The sequence below is a fragment of the Rhipicephalus microplus genome, chromosome 9 (assembly GCF_043290135.1).
Source record: "Rhipicephalus microplus isolate Deutch F79 chromosome 9, USDA_Rmic, whole genome shotgun sequence".
NCBI classification, from domain to species: domain Eukaryota; kingdom Metazoa; phylum Arthropoda; class Arachnida; order Ixodida; family Ixodidae; genus Rhipicephalus; species Rhipicephalus microplus.
Window position 1 is genome coordinate 75,704,088 of NC_134708.1, and position 15,684 is coordinate 75,719,771.

At 47.2% G+C, this 15,684-nt stretch overlaps 1 protein-coding gene across 8 annotated transcripts in view; it reads left to right on the plus strand.

Annotated features, from left to right (window-relative positions):
- Positions 1 to 15,684, plus strand: part of HUWE1 (HECT, UBA and WWE domain containing E3 ubiquitin protein ligase 1) — a 207,744-nt gene that overhangs the window by 149,955 nt on the left and 42,105 nt on the right. For 7 of the 8 annotated variants that reach the window (XM_075873864.1, XM_075873870.1, XM_075873866.1 and 4 more), the window contains 7 exons: positions 473 to 670; positions 6,649 to 6,714; positions 7,909 to 7,978; positions 11,110 to 11,210; positions 12,443 to 12,666; positions 13,590 to 13,872; positions 14,539 to 14,831. In XM_075873864.1, the coding sequence (XP_075729979.1) occupies positions 473 to 670; positions 6,649 to 6,714; positions 7,909 to 7,978; positions 11,110 to 11,210; positions 12,443 to 12,666; positions 13,590 to 13,872; positions 14,539 to 14,831 (1,235 nt within the window). The remainder of the gene's footprint in view (positions 1 to 472; positions 671 to 6,648; positions 6,715 to 7,908; positions 7,979 to 11,109; positions 11,211 to 12,442; positions 12,667 to 13,589; positions 13,873 to 14,538; positions 14,832 to 15,684) is intronic. The other variant, XM_075873865.1, reaches the window with a different exon arrangement.

Below are 15,684 nucleotides of genomic sequence, written 5' to 3' on the forward strand. Positions count from 1 at the left end.
AGTTGGTGTTGAAATTGTAAAACGCTGCTTATGGGGTTGCAAGCTGTTACATAACTGTTTACAAAGTGATATAAAAACAAGCTCGAAACCTGGGCTGGTGCGAATATGACAGACGGTGAAAACCAGGTCGAAAAGTGGAGTTCTTGTTTTACAGCAGTGAGCAGCAAAAGGTGTGTAAGCGCGTCTTCTGGCATCATTGAAGAAGTTAAATTCCTAAAAGGTACCATTGGCGATGGTGAGGTTTTATATCGTTTTTTTTCTGCTTTTTTTTTCAAATAGTTTTCCTGTGCTCTCTTGGGGCTGGTCGACATTACTACTGGTTTTTCTTTTCACACTATTAATTGACCAGTCCAGCTTCGTCCTGCTGTCTACTCTTTCCATGTGTGCTGTGTTTTGGCCACTTGTTCGCCTTCTGTTACGGATATATTGGTTCCCGAGAGGTGTCATTGTGCTTGCCTGTTACTCGGTCCAGGTGCTCCACCCATGAGCTGGCTAGAGGGTTTGGGCAGCACGGCGCTCTCGGCTGTGGCCAATGCCCTCCAGCAGTCCAGCAGCTGCGCGGGGGGTCTCTTTGCGGCCGCTGGCCAGGCGTGCCCAATGGACACGTCAGAGCCAACCACGACCACCACCACCACTACTTCGGGGGCAGCCATGCCATCTGAGTTCGAAGGTGTGTGCCTGCCGATTGCTTGATTTTCCTTGCTGCCTTAGCGTTTCATGGAGGCATCTCGATGTGTGGATAACTTCTCAGGACCTCAAAGGCGATGCTGCACCAAGCCGAGCTCTGGCATCACTTCTCATGTTTGAAGCCAATACCGAGTTAGCTTGGGTTCTACATGCGATAATGTTACGATTGCTCAGAGGCGCGCGACACATTTTCTTTTCCCACGCCATTCCTCTCTGCTTAGCTTCCAGCGCTTTCGTCGGGCGAAAAGTGAGAATACAATTGCAGCGTGCGACAAGAAAAAAAAAAATTGACAAAAGTCAATTTTTTTTCTTGATTTTCGGCATTTTAAGACTTGTGTCTCCCCTTAAGCTTTGATAAAAGCTTGTTATGTAACATTATATGCTCTATGTATAAGAAATTTTAAAATGTTAGACATTTTACAGGTTATAACTGTCATCCTACCGAAAGTCAGATCCTGCTACTACTCAAAGTTGTTTAGACTTCCTGTGAACGAAAAAAAAAATATCGTGCAAGTTAGTGAGGTCATGATAAATATGACCATTTTTCTTTATATGTCATATATACTATTCGAATTAGATTAGTAATTATTTTACCAAAATCACCATTTTCTTCAAATTCACTTCGAACCTAAAATTCAATATACATACAAGCTTAATACACTCAAACCTCTTTATAACGAAGTTGAAGGGGAGCCACAATTATTAAGTTATATCTGTTATTTCGTTATATAGAGTGTAACAGTTTTTGGCAATGTATGCCCAGATAGGCGCACAACTATAAGCATGCAAAGAAGGAAACTGCCTCGCGGCCCGATGTACCGCTACGCGACCACACCTGCGACGCAAAATAAACACAGCCGAGTCTAATTAATTCGAACACGCTTAATTTGAACTTCCGTATAATTTGAACTAGCACTGAGGTCCTATCAAAGCTATGTTTTATTTATTTATTTATAGAATACTGCGGACAAAAAGTCCAAGCAGGGTGAGCATACATGAAACACACTAAATAACAGAATGAAACAAGGTTGCAAAGCATTTTTTACACAATTTCTTTGCTATAAGACAGAGGGGTTATGACTTAAAAAAAAAAAAGTAACAGTTGAACAACAAGGATAACAAGGTGATAATACAATTCAAGGAAGTCATGGAAGAAGAGTATTTACACAAATGGTCAAGGGCGTTGAAGAAATGCTTCGGTTAGTTTATTCCAATCATCTATTGTTTGTGGGAAGAAGGAGTACCGAAAAGTATCAGTCCTTGCGAAGAATGGCGTTAGGGAAGGAGGTAGTGGTGTCGAGTGGGTCTGCTTAACAAGGGGCATACGTATGCTTCGGTGTCTAAGGGTAGCCTGTGGTTCACTATGTCTGAAAGAAAATGTAGCCAACTTTTTGTTCTTCGAATTTGTAATAGTTCTATACCACTTGCCATTAGCAATGCAGTGGGGGAGTCGGTTGACATAAATTTACTATAAATGAATCGTACTACTTTTCTTTGAATTCTTTCTTTGAATTCTATATGTATTCCAATGGGCGAAAACGCCCTGTAATTCGAATGTGCAAGCACTTGCGACGGTTAATTCAAACATACTGCGCTCCGAAAATGCTCGCATTACCATGTCCGATGCCGCGGCGGCACCTCTCAACGCTGCGAGCAAAGGAAAAGAAGAAAAAGGAAGGAAAAGGGTGGCGGATTGTTTGCTCTCTCTCAAATGTCGATCTGACGCTTCGCCCTTTTCAGTCTCTGCACATAGAGACACTTCTCCTTTCAAGGCTGCGGGCAGAGCAAGAGGGGAAAAAACAGACAGGTGTCAGGGAGAGTCCTCCTTTCTCGGTACAGAGGGTAGCAGCGGAGACGCAGTCGTCGCCTACGGTATTAGAAGGGAGGGAAATCTCTTTGCACCGCGGCGCCGCTTCTGGGTCATGTGACCCGCTGAGCGCTTCCTCAATCTTCTCTGCTGGCTGTGCGATGTGGACGGCTCTCTTGGCCACGCGTGGCGGGGCTGTAAGGTCGGCGCAGGAGTTTTTAAAGAGCTGCGACGAACGAGCGTCAAACTCCGTAGAAAAAAATACAGTAGAAGCTCGTTAATTCGGATTTCACGTGACCGGAAAAACTGTCCGAATTAACCGAATGCCGCATTAACGAATGAACAGGGAAAACAACATTTAAAATCAAGCTGCAGAAGCATACCTTTATTTGTTGAAGTATTTTGTAATTGTCGTCTGCGTTTTTGCGCAGATTCCGGCTGACATCACAATTTTTCTTAACTGTTCCAAATGGCCAACAGCACGCAAGCTGTCGGAAATGTTCAGGCAAGCGTCCTCTAATATTAACAGCGCCTCCGAGACTTCCCGTGAGGTGCGATGAAGTCGCGGCTGTATCTCCTCGCATGATTCTTCGTCGGAATCGTGGTCTTCATGGGCGCCCGTGACATCATTAATAATCTCTTGATAGGTCAGGAGACCACTCGTGGCGACACCATGATCAATCGCGATGTAGTCCTGAAAGGTCACATCTGTGGGAAGGACAGCATCGAAAGTCGGGCAGTCATCGTCGGTGGACTCGGCTGACACCTCCTCGATGCCATCGTCAGCTACTGCTGCATGCTCGGGCCTCACAAAACCGCTGTGCCAAAAACAGTTGGCGATGACTTGTGGCGGAGTGTTTTTCCACACGTGGGCGATGATGTGCACTGCGCCGAGTAAGTCCGCTTGATACAACTTTCCAGCTTCTGAGCATAAGATCATTCGCTCTAGCAGGTGCTTGCGGTACTTCGACTTCACGTAGTGAATGATACCCTGGTCCATCGGCTGAGGAGCAGACGTAGTGTTGGGCGGCAAAAATATACTACTTTGATGCTCTTCAGTTCGACTGTACAGTTATGGGCACTGCAGTTGTCAACAACCATAATTATCTTGGGGTCCTTCGACGTGAAGTGCCGGTCCAACTGCTGCAGCCAGCCGCAAAAAATGTCCGATGTCATCCATGCTTTCCTGTTCGCTGTGTACTCAACAGGAAGGCTTTTGACGTTCTTAAAACAACGTGGCGCTTCTTAAAACAACGTGGCTTAAGCGCCTTCCCGACGACAAGTAGTGGCAAGCGCTCCGTGCCAATCATATTAGCGGCAAGAAGCACAGTTATCCTTTGCTTGCACTTCTTGCCACCAATGCACGCGTCCCCTTTGAAAGTCACCGTCTTGTCAGGCAGAGCTCTGAAAAACAGCAGTTTCATCTGCATTGAACACGTCACGTGGTTCATATGCGGTGATGTGCTCCAGCAGCTTCACATTTCTCCACTCGGTGGTCACGCTTTCGTCAACACTGGCCTTTCGCCGCACACACTCCTGAAGACAAGCTCGTGTCTCTCTCGAAACCTCGCAAACCACCCTTCCGGAGCTTTGAACGATTCAATGTTCATCATCGCAACGTACTTCTCACCTTGCGCCATGATGAGAGGTCCGCTCAAAGGCAGATGAGTGTTGCGACAGTCAGTAATCCACCGGAGCAAAGCTTCTTCGAGCTGGGGATGAGCTGCGGTTCGCAACCGCTTTCTAGAAGCATGAAACTTCTCGCTTTGGAAGGCTTGTGGAATCTGTTGTTCAGTTTTCACGTACGTTCCCAACGTGCTCCGCTTCACGTTGTACTTGGTCATAACCTGCTGTCGCGATTTGCCGTTCTTCAGTGCTTCCAAAATTTCCACTTTAGTCGCCAAGTTCTTCGCGTCGTAGTTCTGCCGCTTTTTCGGCGTTGCCATCACTGTAGCACACAATGGTGGTGGCATGCAAATACGGTCACAATGGAAGAAAGAGAACTCCGCAAAAAGAGATGATTCCGACACGACAACACAAGGGAAAATGGCGTCGGAGGCGCTGAGTGGAGAAGAAAGAAGACGCCGACGTTCTGTCACGCTGCGATCTAGTTGATGATGATGGCGATGCCACTCAGGTTTCGGTTTCACTCCAGTGGTGCCAGCGCTGCTTTATCACACTTTTGTGTAGCAGCAGCCGTCAGCATTTGTCCGAATTAAGCGGTGCTGAGCCAAATTCCGACGAAATAACGAAGGTTTGGTCCCATAGATTAACTTGCACTTTGGCCGGGACCAGTAGAGCCGTCCGAATTATCCGAATTTCCGAATTAATGGGTGTCGAATTAACGAGCGTTTACTGTATACTTAACAACCTACAGTCGTTTTTTTATAGACTAATTTAGTTTGTTAAATTCATTTACCGGTCAATTTTTTTTTCATTACAATGAGGTTTAAAGTGCATGATTTTCAGTGGAGCATAAAGGGGAATTTCATTTACCGTATTTACTCGATTCTACCGCGCCCTCGATTGTAACGCGCACCCGATTTCCACCGCGAAAAAAAAAAAAAAGTAAGACATCGATTGCAACGCGCACCCATTTTTCTCGCTGGCCCGACGATCACACCACTCGAAAAAACGACTCCTTTCGGGAGCGTCTTCCATTTAAATATGAAGTACGGGCGAAGCTTGTGCCCATCTGATGTGTAACAGAGCATTGCCGTCACTGTAGTTTTACCGTGGACCGATGTCAGCACGCGAACTTGCTTCGGCCTCTTCTTCTCGACGGTTGTGGTGCCAGGCATGTCGAAGTAAAGAGGCGTCTGATCGGCATTCCCGATTTGCCCAAGCAGGTAGCCGTTGTTGCGCCGAAAGTTTAGGACGAACCTCTGAAAACTGTGAAGCTTTTCATCGTGCTCTTCCGCAAAAGTTTTCGCATATGCATGTTCCCCTTCGGAGGGAAAAGCCTTTCCTCTTCATAAAGTTAGTTAGCCAGCACCTGCTCGCTTTAAACTGGCTCCACATTAGACCTTTTTCTAAGACTAATTGCATAGCCCGCACTTGCAGCAGTTCTGTCGTCACGGGCCGCTCTGCTGCTCAAGCACATACTCGCCGAGCAGCTCTTAATTTGCGGAAACCGACCCTGCTGTGGCCCACTGAAGCCTTTGCGTGAAGCTTTGCTGTCAACAATCTTCTGCTTTTGTTTCCGCCGGTCCCGCACGCACGTTTCGGGAACTCCGAACGACCGCGATGCGGCCCGATTTCCGTCCGTTTCTACACACGCGATGACTTTTCTTTTAAAAGCGGCATCGTGGTGCGCTCGAGTTTTTGGAGTCGGCCCTTCCACGCCGTCGATGCTAATGCGCTACTAGATGACGAACTCCTTAGTACACTTACGAAGTGCCGCACATAGGAAACACATAGGCAGAAATGGCCGACGCACGTAGGGGGCGGCCATTTTGCATTTGCCGATGGCAATAGATTGACAGTAATTTTTTTTGTTCGTACTCGATTCTAACGCGCATGCGATTTATGAACTGGCTTAACTGGAAAAAAGGTGCGCGTTAGATTCGAGTAATTACGATACTTCGTTATATCCATTATTTCGTTATATCCCATTACATTATAACAAGGTTAGAGTGTATTTACCAAGAAAAGGATGGGTCGCGATACTTAGCAATTTTGTTAAAGTTCTTTTTTCGGAGATTTAAAGTTCGGGGCGTCCACCTATATTCCACTTTTTACGGTAGATTCATTGTCACTATTTGTTGTCCGCACGCAGGTGTTCAAGCTTATACATTGAGTGATGAGAAATGTAACGTTAGAAAAGTGTGTAATCCAGTTATGAAGCGAGTATCAATATGTAGGTGTCCTATTCATTTACATAGCCACGATCTAACGCCCCCCCCCCCCCCCCCCCGAAAAAAGTTAAGTTCTAATTTTACAAAGTAAGACCTTGAATTCTGATCAGTGTATAAGTGTCAAATCCTAGTTTTCCGAGATCCTCGAATAAATTTTCTTTTCATAAAGGGGGGTAAAAACTACCATATGTACGGAAATATCTTGACATTGCTCTTTCTGGTATCCAGCAGCGAAGTGTTGTCGCGTGCCTGTGATCATGTCTTGTAATCGTCGTCTGTTACGCTTGATACTTTCAGATGCTTTCATAGCAGATGGCCAGAACCTGAGCATCGATGAAGGGGACAGAGACACCGCATCACCAGGTGAGGAGGAGGAGGCAAACTGGTCTTCACGTTCTCTCGCTGATGCATTCCCAATTGAGTTGTACCTCAAACTTGATATTCAGACGGAAATTTAAACAAAAAATTTGGTGCTCCTAGGAAAGCTCATGCAGTATTTAAAGAGATAGATATCGTGCTAGAAAAATTGCAGCACATTTAAAATGGTACGTAATCTCAATTTTTATAAAAGTCAATGAGGAATTTAAAAATCTTTTAGAGAAGGTGGGTCTGCTTCTTACCTTTAAGGGGCCCTGCAACACTTTTTGAGCATGTTTAAAAAACGCTGCCTATCGGTAGTAGAGGCTCCCAAGAACATGCTAGCCAAATATTATAATGCAGCACTCGGCCTGGAACTCGTAATATATTTTCAGTCAACTAAAAATCGCTTTCTCTTCTCTCTACAAATGACGAAGGAAGCTCGCAAATAACTCGTAGAAGGCCATTCATCAGCCATTGGCGGATTTGAGCATGGCGTGCTCAGTCGTTACAGGGACCGCCGCGGGAGGCCGCAGCTTGTCCACACGTGCACGCGATCACACTGAAAAAGTCACCTATTCGAAGAAAAAATGAAAACAGTGCTCCAGGTCACGAGGCACGCGTGTCTTTTTTTTTTTGCCCCTGCCATCCCCCCCTTGGTTAGCTTCCAGCGCTTTCGGCGGAAACGAGAGCAGAGAGAATGCGATTGCAGTGTGCGACAAATCTTTCTAACTCTGCTCATACTGGACAGATTCTTTAATTTAAAATTTTTTTACGACGCTGAATTGGTGAGGCAATAAGTTCTTTTAGTGAATTCATTCCTTGGTTACTTGAAAAAGTGTTTCAGGGTCCCTCCAAGTCTCAGCCTGATACTGTAACATAGAAAACAACCAGAGTGGTTTCTGCCAAAACCTATTTTTCTTTTCTATTCACTTGAACCCCTTTTATAAGGGAAATAAATGCCTTGGGAAGCAGTTCATGTCTTTTACATGAGGTGTCCCTTATGTGCTGAGTACCATGTCGTCATTTTCTGATCGACCCCTGTTTCAATGTAGGCACACTGGTGTGTCTTGTACCCATTTGCCTCTTACACCAGTGTCTCTTATAAAGGGGTTCAACTGTCTTTTTGTGTGTGCATGAAATTCTTGATACATCAGAGTTCTAAATCTGGCTCCCCCCTTCGCCTCTTATTATGTGCAGACACAAGAGAGGTGGCCGCCATTGTGGAAGATGTTGGCTCTGAAGAATCGCAACAGCCAGCCGAGGAAGTGTGAGTGTGGGCTTGTGTACTTCTCACTGCATTGACAGTGGCACCGGCGACTGTCATCAGCACAGCTTTTGATTCTGTGCTTAGGCCGTAATGCCCCTGGCAGTGGCCAGTGCAATTTGTTGCTTCTGAAAGCGGCAGTTTTGTACAACTCTTGTTTACTCCATTACAGCGATTTCTCAGTTGTGAAGAGTCGGCAGTTTCAAACCTGGATATATATGATGGGGTGCGCAATGTGCATTTAACAAATCTAGGATCACCAACGCCAACACCTAGCAGGCAGTCACTACCTTGGCGAGATTGTCGCCGGGCGCGTCAACGTCTCCACTTGACAGCTTAGCACTATAGTGTGGGACCACCGTGGCTTGTAATGGGCAGCTGAAAGCCTTGCAAAGGTGGATGTACCCGTAAGAAGTATCATCTAAGAAACTGAACCCTGTCCAACCACAATCTAGTTGACAGATGGAACCACAAAGATGAGGACGGCATCATCCACAGTAATGTATTCAATGTACGTAGTTCTGCGGGCACTAGCAGTTGTACACCGGAAAGAACAAAGCATACACAGTACGCTTCATGTTTGCGTGCGTGACCACCTGATAAGTCAACTACCCCAAGAAAAACAAATATAAGGTGAAAAGACTGCAGACTCTTCCAAAAAATCACTATGACGAGCACACAGCAGCATGAAACAGACACCAATATTGAAGCCCTTGCTTTCACAAGCACAAGAAAAAAAAAATTTTACAACCGGTTATGTCAGCGATACAAAAAGGGTATTGAATGTTATGGCTTTTCCATACTCTAACCGAAAGTACATCGTGGGTGCCGCTCGCGCTGCCCGTTTGGCTAATCTTGCAGTCGAGGAAGGCCAAGTTGAGTGAAAAGCCAACAGGGCCGCTTTCTTCAGTTGCTCTTCCGGCTCTGAGTTCACATGGCAACATATCATGCAGGAGCAGTCCCGCAGTTGTGATATAGCTTGGGGTTTTCAATGCATTGGATACTATGGAAGCTATGCTAAAGCCAGCAATAAACAATGTACAGTAAAAGCTCGTTCATTCAAGTTCCACGGGAATGCTGAGCAATTTCAAATTAAACAAAATTCAAAATAATGAAAGTGAGCAAAAATGGGTGGATTTCGGGGGTGGGGGCACGAAAAATATTTATTGGGCAAAAAAAGTCGGCGATGACCATCTGCTTCTTTTCTCTGAATGCCACAGCTGCGGCTCTTTGTTCCAGAGCGCGGACGCGGCGCAGGGAATCCTCTTCACCCTCTTCAAAGCTGAAGAAGAGACGCGCCACATTAAGTGCCTCCATCACCGCAGAAGCTGACGGGCGCACAGGCGCTTCGTCATTTTCGTCTTCCTCACCTTCTGGCTCTTCAGCAACAGGCTGCGCACCGGCTACTTGAGCGATAATGTCCTCATCAGTCAGAGCACCACACACCGATGCACCGGTGTCAACTTCAACATAATCGGCAAAACGTACTCCCCGAAGAGTGTCGCGCAATGCCACTGGCATGAGCTCCTCAGCCCCATCGACGTCGACGTCACAACTATTCTGCGCACTTCCAGCTGCAAATCCACTGTGGCGGAAATAGTTTGCGATTGTGGTCGCGGTCACCTGTTCCCATGCTCGCAATAACATGTGCATGGCAGTGAGCAGCGTAATGGTGAAGTCCTTCCTGCTGCCCGTGCTCAAAATCATTCTCTCCAGCATGTGACGCTTATAAAAGCACTTGATGTTCCTTATCACACCCTGGTTCATTGGCTGTAGGGTTACAGTCGTGTTTGCTGGAAGGAACACTAACTTTAATGCTCTCAGCTCACCCTCGACTTTGTGCGCCGAACAGTTGTTGACAAGAAGAACGCGTCTGCCGCCCAGTTCCATTCGCCTGTCGAATTTCAGTAGCCACTTCCTGAATAGGTCACCCGTCATCCAGGCTTTCTTGTTTGCGGCGTACTCAGTCGGGAGTGACCGAATGTTTTTGAAGCACCGTGGCTTGAGTGCTTTGCCAATCACAAGAAGAGGGACGTTTTCCGTACCGATCATATTTGCGGTGACCAGAGCAGTCACACGCTCTTTGCTGCGCTTGCCACCGTCACAGCTGTCTCCCTTGTAAGTGATCATCTTGTGCGGCTGCAACTTGAAAAATCACGCAGTTTCGTCAGCATTGAACACATCCTGTGGTGAGCAGCTCCCCAAGTACTGCTGCAGGGTGTCGCTTCTCCAAATAGCGCATGTTTCGGCGTCCACTTCCTTTGCCTTGCTGGATAACGAGCAGAATACGAGATTGTACCGCTCCCTCAAACAATGAAACCATTCCTTGGAGGCGACAGTCTTCAATGTCGAAGGGCGAAATTGGCTGCCTTGGCCATGATGATAGGGCCGCTCAATGCAATACTCTGGGCTCTCATTTCTTTAACCCAGATAATCAAAGCTGACTCCAGTTCCGGGAATTTCGCTGTCCTTAGCCTTTTTCGACTGCCGCCAAAATCCTCAGCTTCATCGGTGTTTTCAATGGCCGTCCTGTTCCGTATGTAGGTTGACAACGTGCTAGGACGTATGCTGTGCTTCCTTGCAATTTCATATTTGCTCGACTTCCCTTGGTCAACCTCTCGCAAAATCTCCACCTTCTCCTTGACAGTCTCCGCGCAGTAGTTTCCCCGCGGCATCTTGCAACTTCGATGCGGAATAAGACGGCTTGACGGCGTGAACGAACAACGTGCTCGAGAAACAGTGACGCTCTAGATGTGGCCTAGGACTGCTAGGACTACTCCGCCGACTCCCTGCGTATACAAGAGGCGCCAGGCGTTGAAGCGTTGAAATAGCGGGAGGGCGACGGGGGGGAAGGGGGGGGAGGAGGGGGGAGGGGGGGATCGCTCCCACGGTCTCGGAGGCCATACTTTGCGCGTCCTTTGCGCGTCCTTTGCTCGGAGGCTGCTTGAAGCTCGAAAAAACCGGTTGTGCCACCTATCGTTTAGCTGTAACAGCTTCCACCAGTGTTTGACGACGATGTTGCAGAGTTAAAAAAAAAAAAAGAAAAATGAAAGAAAGCAACAATTTTTAGAAACCATCACATGTCCTTTTAACTAAAACACAGCCAAAATATCGTGACACTCGCTGCTTTACAGGGAAGCTGGGGTTCCTGTGCCAGCACAGCCACCTCCATCGCAACGTGCTGCCGACACGGCTGGGCCTTCTGTATCCAACGAATATGCAAGCATCCTGGGAGGTGCGTGCATTTTTGCTTCACTGGTGAACAAGTTGTTTACTTCATCTGATAATGAGGTGTAGTCTGTCACTGTACCTGTCCAGGTTCTCACGCTAGGATTTGACAAATGTTCAGCAATTTTTTTTTTTATTCAATCAACTATCATGGTATTCAATAGTTGCTGCGGCTCAGATTTATGTTCCCAGTCTCACAATACAGTAAAACCTCTTGTAAGAGACAGGCACCGGGGAGCTATTCTTGTGGCTTATCTGAGGTGTCTGTTATGAGCAGGATACCACATTCACATTTCTTTATCAACACGTGATTCAGGGCAGGTACACTGGTGTCTATTGTACCCCTTTGTCTCTTACAACATTGTCTCTAATAAAGGGGTTCGACCTACATGGATGAACGACTGTACACTGCTTCCTGTATATTACCTGCCTGGAAAGGTGTTTTTGTGGCACTGGGCCGTGTGATGCCCTGAAGCCATATTTGTGTACCTCAAAAGGAAGTTTGCATGTTGCCCCTACTGCAAATTTTTTAATAAACTTTCGTATGTATTATACAAACAAACCATAGTAAATTCAAAACAATATTTTGTCGCACATAATGTTCACTTCGTATTGCAGTAGTCTGGGAAATCTGTCATCAGGTTGCTAATGGCACAGTTATTTACCTGGTTGAAAAAAGAAAATCGTAAATTATTAGCAGCTAAAGATAGCTGAAAATGACATATGCAATCATTATAGCTGCAGCTTAGTGTTGTTCTTATTGTAGTGTTTTGTTTCGTGCTTAAATTCTGACCCTTGGAAAATAAGCTGACTTGATAGATTTGAACCGTTTTCATTTTTGGCAAATAAAGAAATGATTTTCCCGAAAGTCTGTTAACATCACGCAAATGTATGTGTCTTATGCATCTTCTCAACATTCGAATTTTTTGCTTCGAAATTATTCAGTACTAAGTTAGAAGAAAATACAGCTAAACCCCTTTATAAGAAACATGCTCCGGACGGCGATTCTGGTCTTTTATACGAGATGTCTCTTATAAGCAGGGTACCTCATATGCATCTTCTTATCAACCCATATGTTAGTGTAGGCACACTGGCGTGGCGTCTCTTATACCCATTTGTCTCTTATATCAGTGTCTCTTATAAAGGAGTTCAACTGTACTTTTAGCCGACAAAGAATTTACCTGCGCACAAGATCGTGAGGCGTGCTTGAACCTCGTGTGTGCTTGCTCGTCTCTGCAGACGTCGAGATTCCCGAAGGCGTGGACCCGTCCTTCCTGGCAGCGCTGCCAGAAAACATCCGGCAGGAGGTGATAGCGGAGCAGCTGAGGCTTCAGCGGCTCCGTACGCACGCCCAGCAGCAACAGCAGCAGCAGGCGGCCGCGTCCTCTGCAGACGGTTCGGCCACTTTCACCGAGGTCAACCCAGAATTCCTGGCCGCCCTGCCTCCCAGCATCCAGGAAGAGGTGAGGCTCTTCCACCCATTCCGTTTCTTGTGCACTTGAACAGCTGTTCTGGCCCCGTCATACAACTTTCAGAATGTTGTTTGGGGCTCGCTGCACGCCTATGCCGTACCACAATACGAAATACTATTTCGTGTTGATCCTCCCTGATTGGCCAGTTCTGCCTATCAGCCAACTGAGTGACCTCGGCACTACGAGTGCTTATCATTGGTCATTTTGATTTTTATGGCCCCAACTTCCCTGCCCCCACGTCAAATCAGTGGCACCGAAAGTGATAACCTGGTGCAAACGGAATACAGTTAAACTTGGATATAATGAAATTATACCTTGATTTTGAGAAGGCACCCCCTTAAAATGGCCATTTTTCGCTTTCTTAGCCATGGCGAAAAAACATTTCGCGGAGGTAGGGGGGAAGCAGGTGCCCGGTGTGCCACTTCCTGACTACGCTCCTGGCGGACGGAGCTGAACACGCACACACACATCGCTGTGTGTCTGTTTGAGCATTCTTTTCTGCCTGCGTTTGGTCACGCTGTTCCAACTTCAACCACACTTCAACCCAGCGCCCAACACTCAACACGACGCAAGACCTAGTTAGCCGATGAGATGCCCCTGCATTGGCAATGGCGAGAACAATGCGGTTCAACAGCTGTCTTTGGTGGTCTTGGCTCACAAAAAATTCTCCTTTTTATTGAAAAATTATGGTCACCTCGAGGCTCTCGACTGAAAACTAACCTCTAATTATCCAACATTACTTTTGAATTATTGAGCATTTTTTTCTAATAGGCATGCATTCAAAATTGATAGGACTACTTGTTGACTTTTAATTAACTGAAAATTCCAATTAAGCGACTTCAAATTATCGGGAATCGACTGCTATTTAATTCTGTGGCAGCTGACACCAGGTCATGCCGTGTGCCCCCTCGCAGGTGTTGGCACAGCAGCGCGCTGAGCAGCAGCGGCTAGCTGCCCAGAACTGCAACCCCGATGCGCCTGTGGACCCGGCCTCATTCATCCAGACCCTACCGCCGGGTCTGCGGCAGCAGGTGCTGGCCGACATGGACGACTCTCTGCTGGCACTGCTACCCGCAGAGCTGGCCTCGGAGGCGCACTCCCTGCGGAGGGAGCTGGAGGCCCGTCACAGACAGATGCAGGAGCGCTTCTTCTCTTCGCACGGGGGTACGGCTCTTTCGCGCATCCTCCGGTCGGCAGGTGAGTGGGGTCATGCAGCGTGTCGAAAGTCTGGGTGAACTCAGATCGGTGGCTACTTGCACCGTTCACCCTTTTAATACGCATAGCGTAAGCTAAGTCATCTCCCCTCTTTTCGATGCACACAAGTGTTTGCAATGATTTAGTGCCTGCAAGTACAATGTCTTACGCTATCGTCGCGACTGTTTGTCAGTGATATCTAAACCCAAGCTGCACAGTTTAGACTTTATATAAATTGGGAGTGGTTGTGAAACCTGTGGTAATTACGTGTTGCCTTAGAGAAAGCTACTCTAGTTACATTACAGAATCGAATCCCTTTTTTGACGTGCTAAACAATGTCTAGCAAATGCCTTTCAAGGTTGGTTGTTCTGTTTGGCAAATGCTTTTCAAAGTTGGTTTTTTATTATTTGACCTAACCGGTAGCCATCAGATGGCAAAGAAAGGTTGAATGTCTGGTCAGTGTTATCTTTTTACTTTTCTTCTCTGTTTTAAAGGGTAAGTTCAGCAATCCTGAGATTGCTTGCAGCGGATCCTTTGCCTGCAAAATGCCAACTTTGAGCTCACCGGTGCACCATTCTTTCAGTGTTTACCACGCACAATTTATTGTGTATTTGTGACTTGACCTGCTTCTATGTTTTACATCAGTCTGTCGTTGATTGCAATTTCCAGCAGGTCGCATGGGCACGCGCTACACAATCCACACGGTACCACACCATCGGGGCCAGTGGACATGGAACGCGCTGTCCTCCCGGGGTGGTGCGGGCGGTGGCTCCTCCGGCGGAGGTGCTTTGGGCCCACCAACTTCTCAGCAGGCCCGCGGTCGTCAACTGCTTGACCACGAGGCCCTGGCCTGCCTGCTCGTGCTTCTCTTTGTGGACGAGCCGCGCATCAACACGGGTCGATTGCATCGAGTGCTCCGCAACCTCTGCTACCACCCACCCACGCGACATTGGGTTGTCAAGGTAGGTGCCTAGGGCAAGAATTTTGGGTTTCAGAAAGTTTGGTTCACAGGCTCTGTTTTCACAAAAAAAAAGTTTGGTTCACAGGCTCTGTTGTTCTGCCGGCGCTATGTGGCATGATGCCCGTTCATTCTAGTGCTGTCTGCTAATGCTCAAGCTAAATGCTTAAGGGGGGACGCGGCACTTCGGGACCGAAAATCAGCCAAAAAATCGAGTTTTCGCGGAATTTCTTTTCGCGTTCCCGACATCATTGCGCACCTATTTACAAAATTTCATAGCCGAATACCATCAACTTTTATCGTTATTCAACTTTAAAAAACCGAAAACGGGCGTCCTGCCCTTCAAATTGAGGGCGAATAGCGCAGGTTTCGGCTCTACGATACGCGGGAACTACGCGCTCGATCGGCGCCATTTTGGTCTTGTTTGAAAGAACGCGTTTTCAGCTGTTTTTTTTTTATTCAGTAAGCAACATTGAGCGTTTCCCCGGCTCGAAAAACGGGGCCTCAAAGACGAAGAGCCGCGCTCACTGCCATTGGCTAAACGGCGCACGTGACTGAAATGGCGCTTTCCGGTTGGCTGGAAGCTCGCGGCTTGCGCCTGCATACGCGACCCGACGCCATTTTGAAAGGGTTACCGCTGTGACGCCTCGAAATTGGCAGAGCACTCTGAAGCTTCTGATCGTATCGCCATGTCTGGAAATGCAAAAAAGTATCGGGCCGTGCACGCATTTGGTCGCAGGAAACGCAAAGGTCGTGGGAGAAAGTCTACGAAGTCATCAGAGCCCTTGGTTGACTCCGACGAACGATGTGTCGACGCTCCGCGGCCGTTCAGCGATGGTGCGACCGAGCGCGTTGCC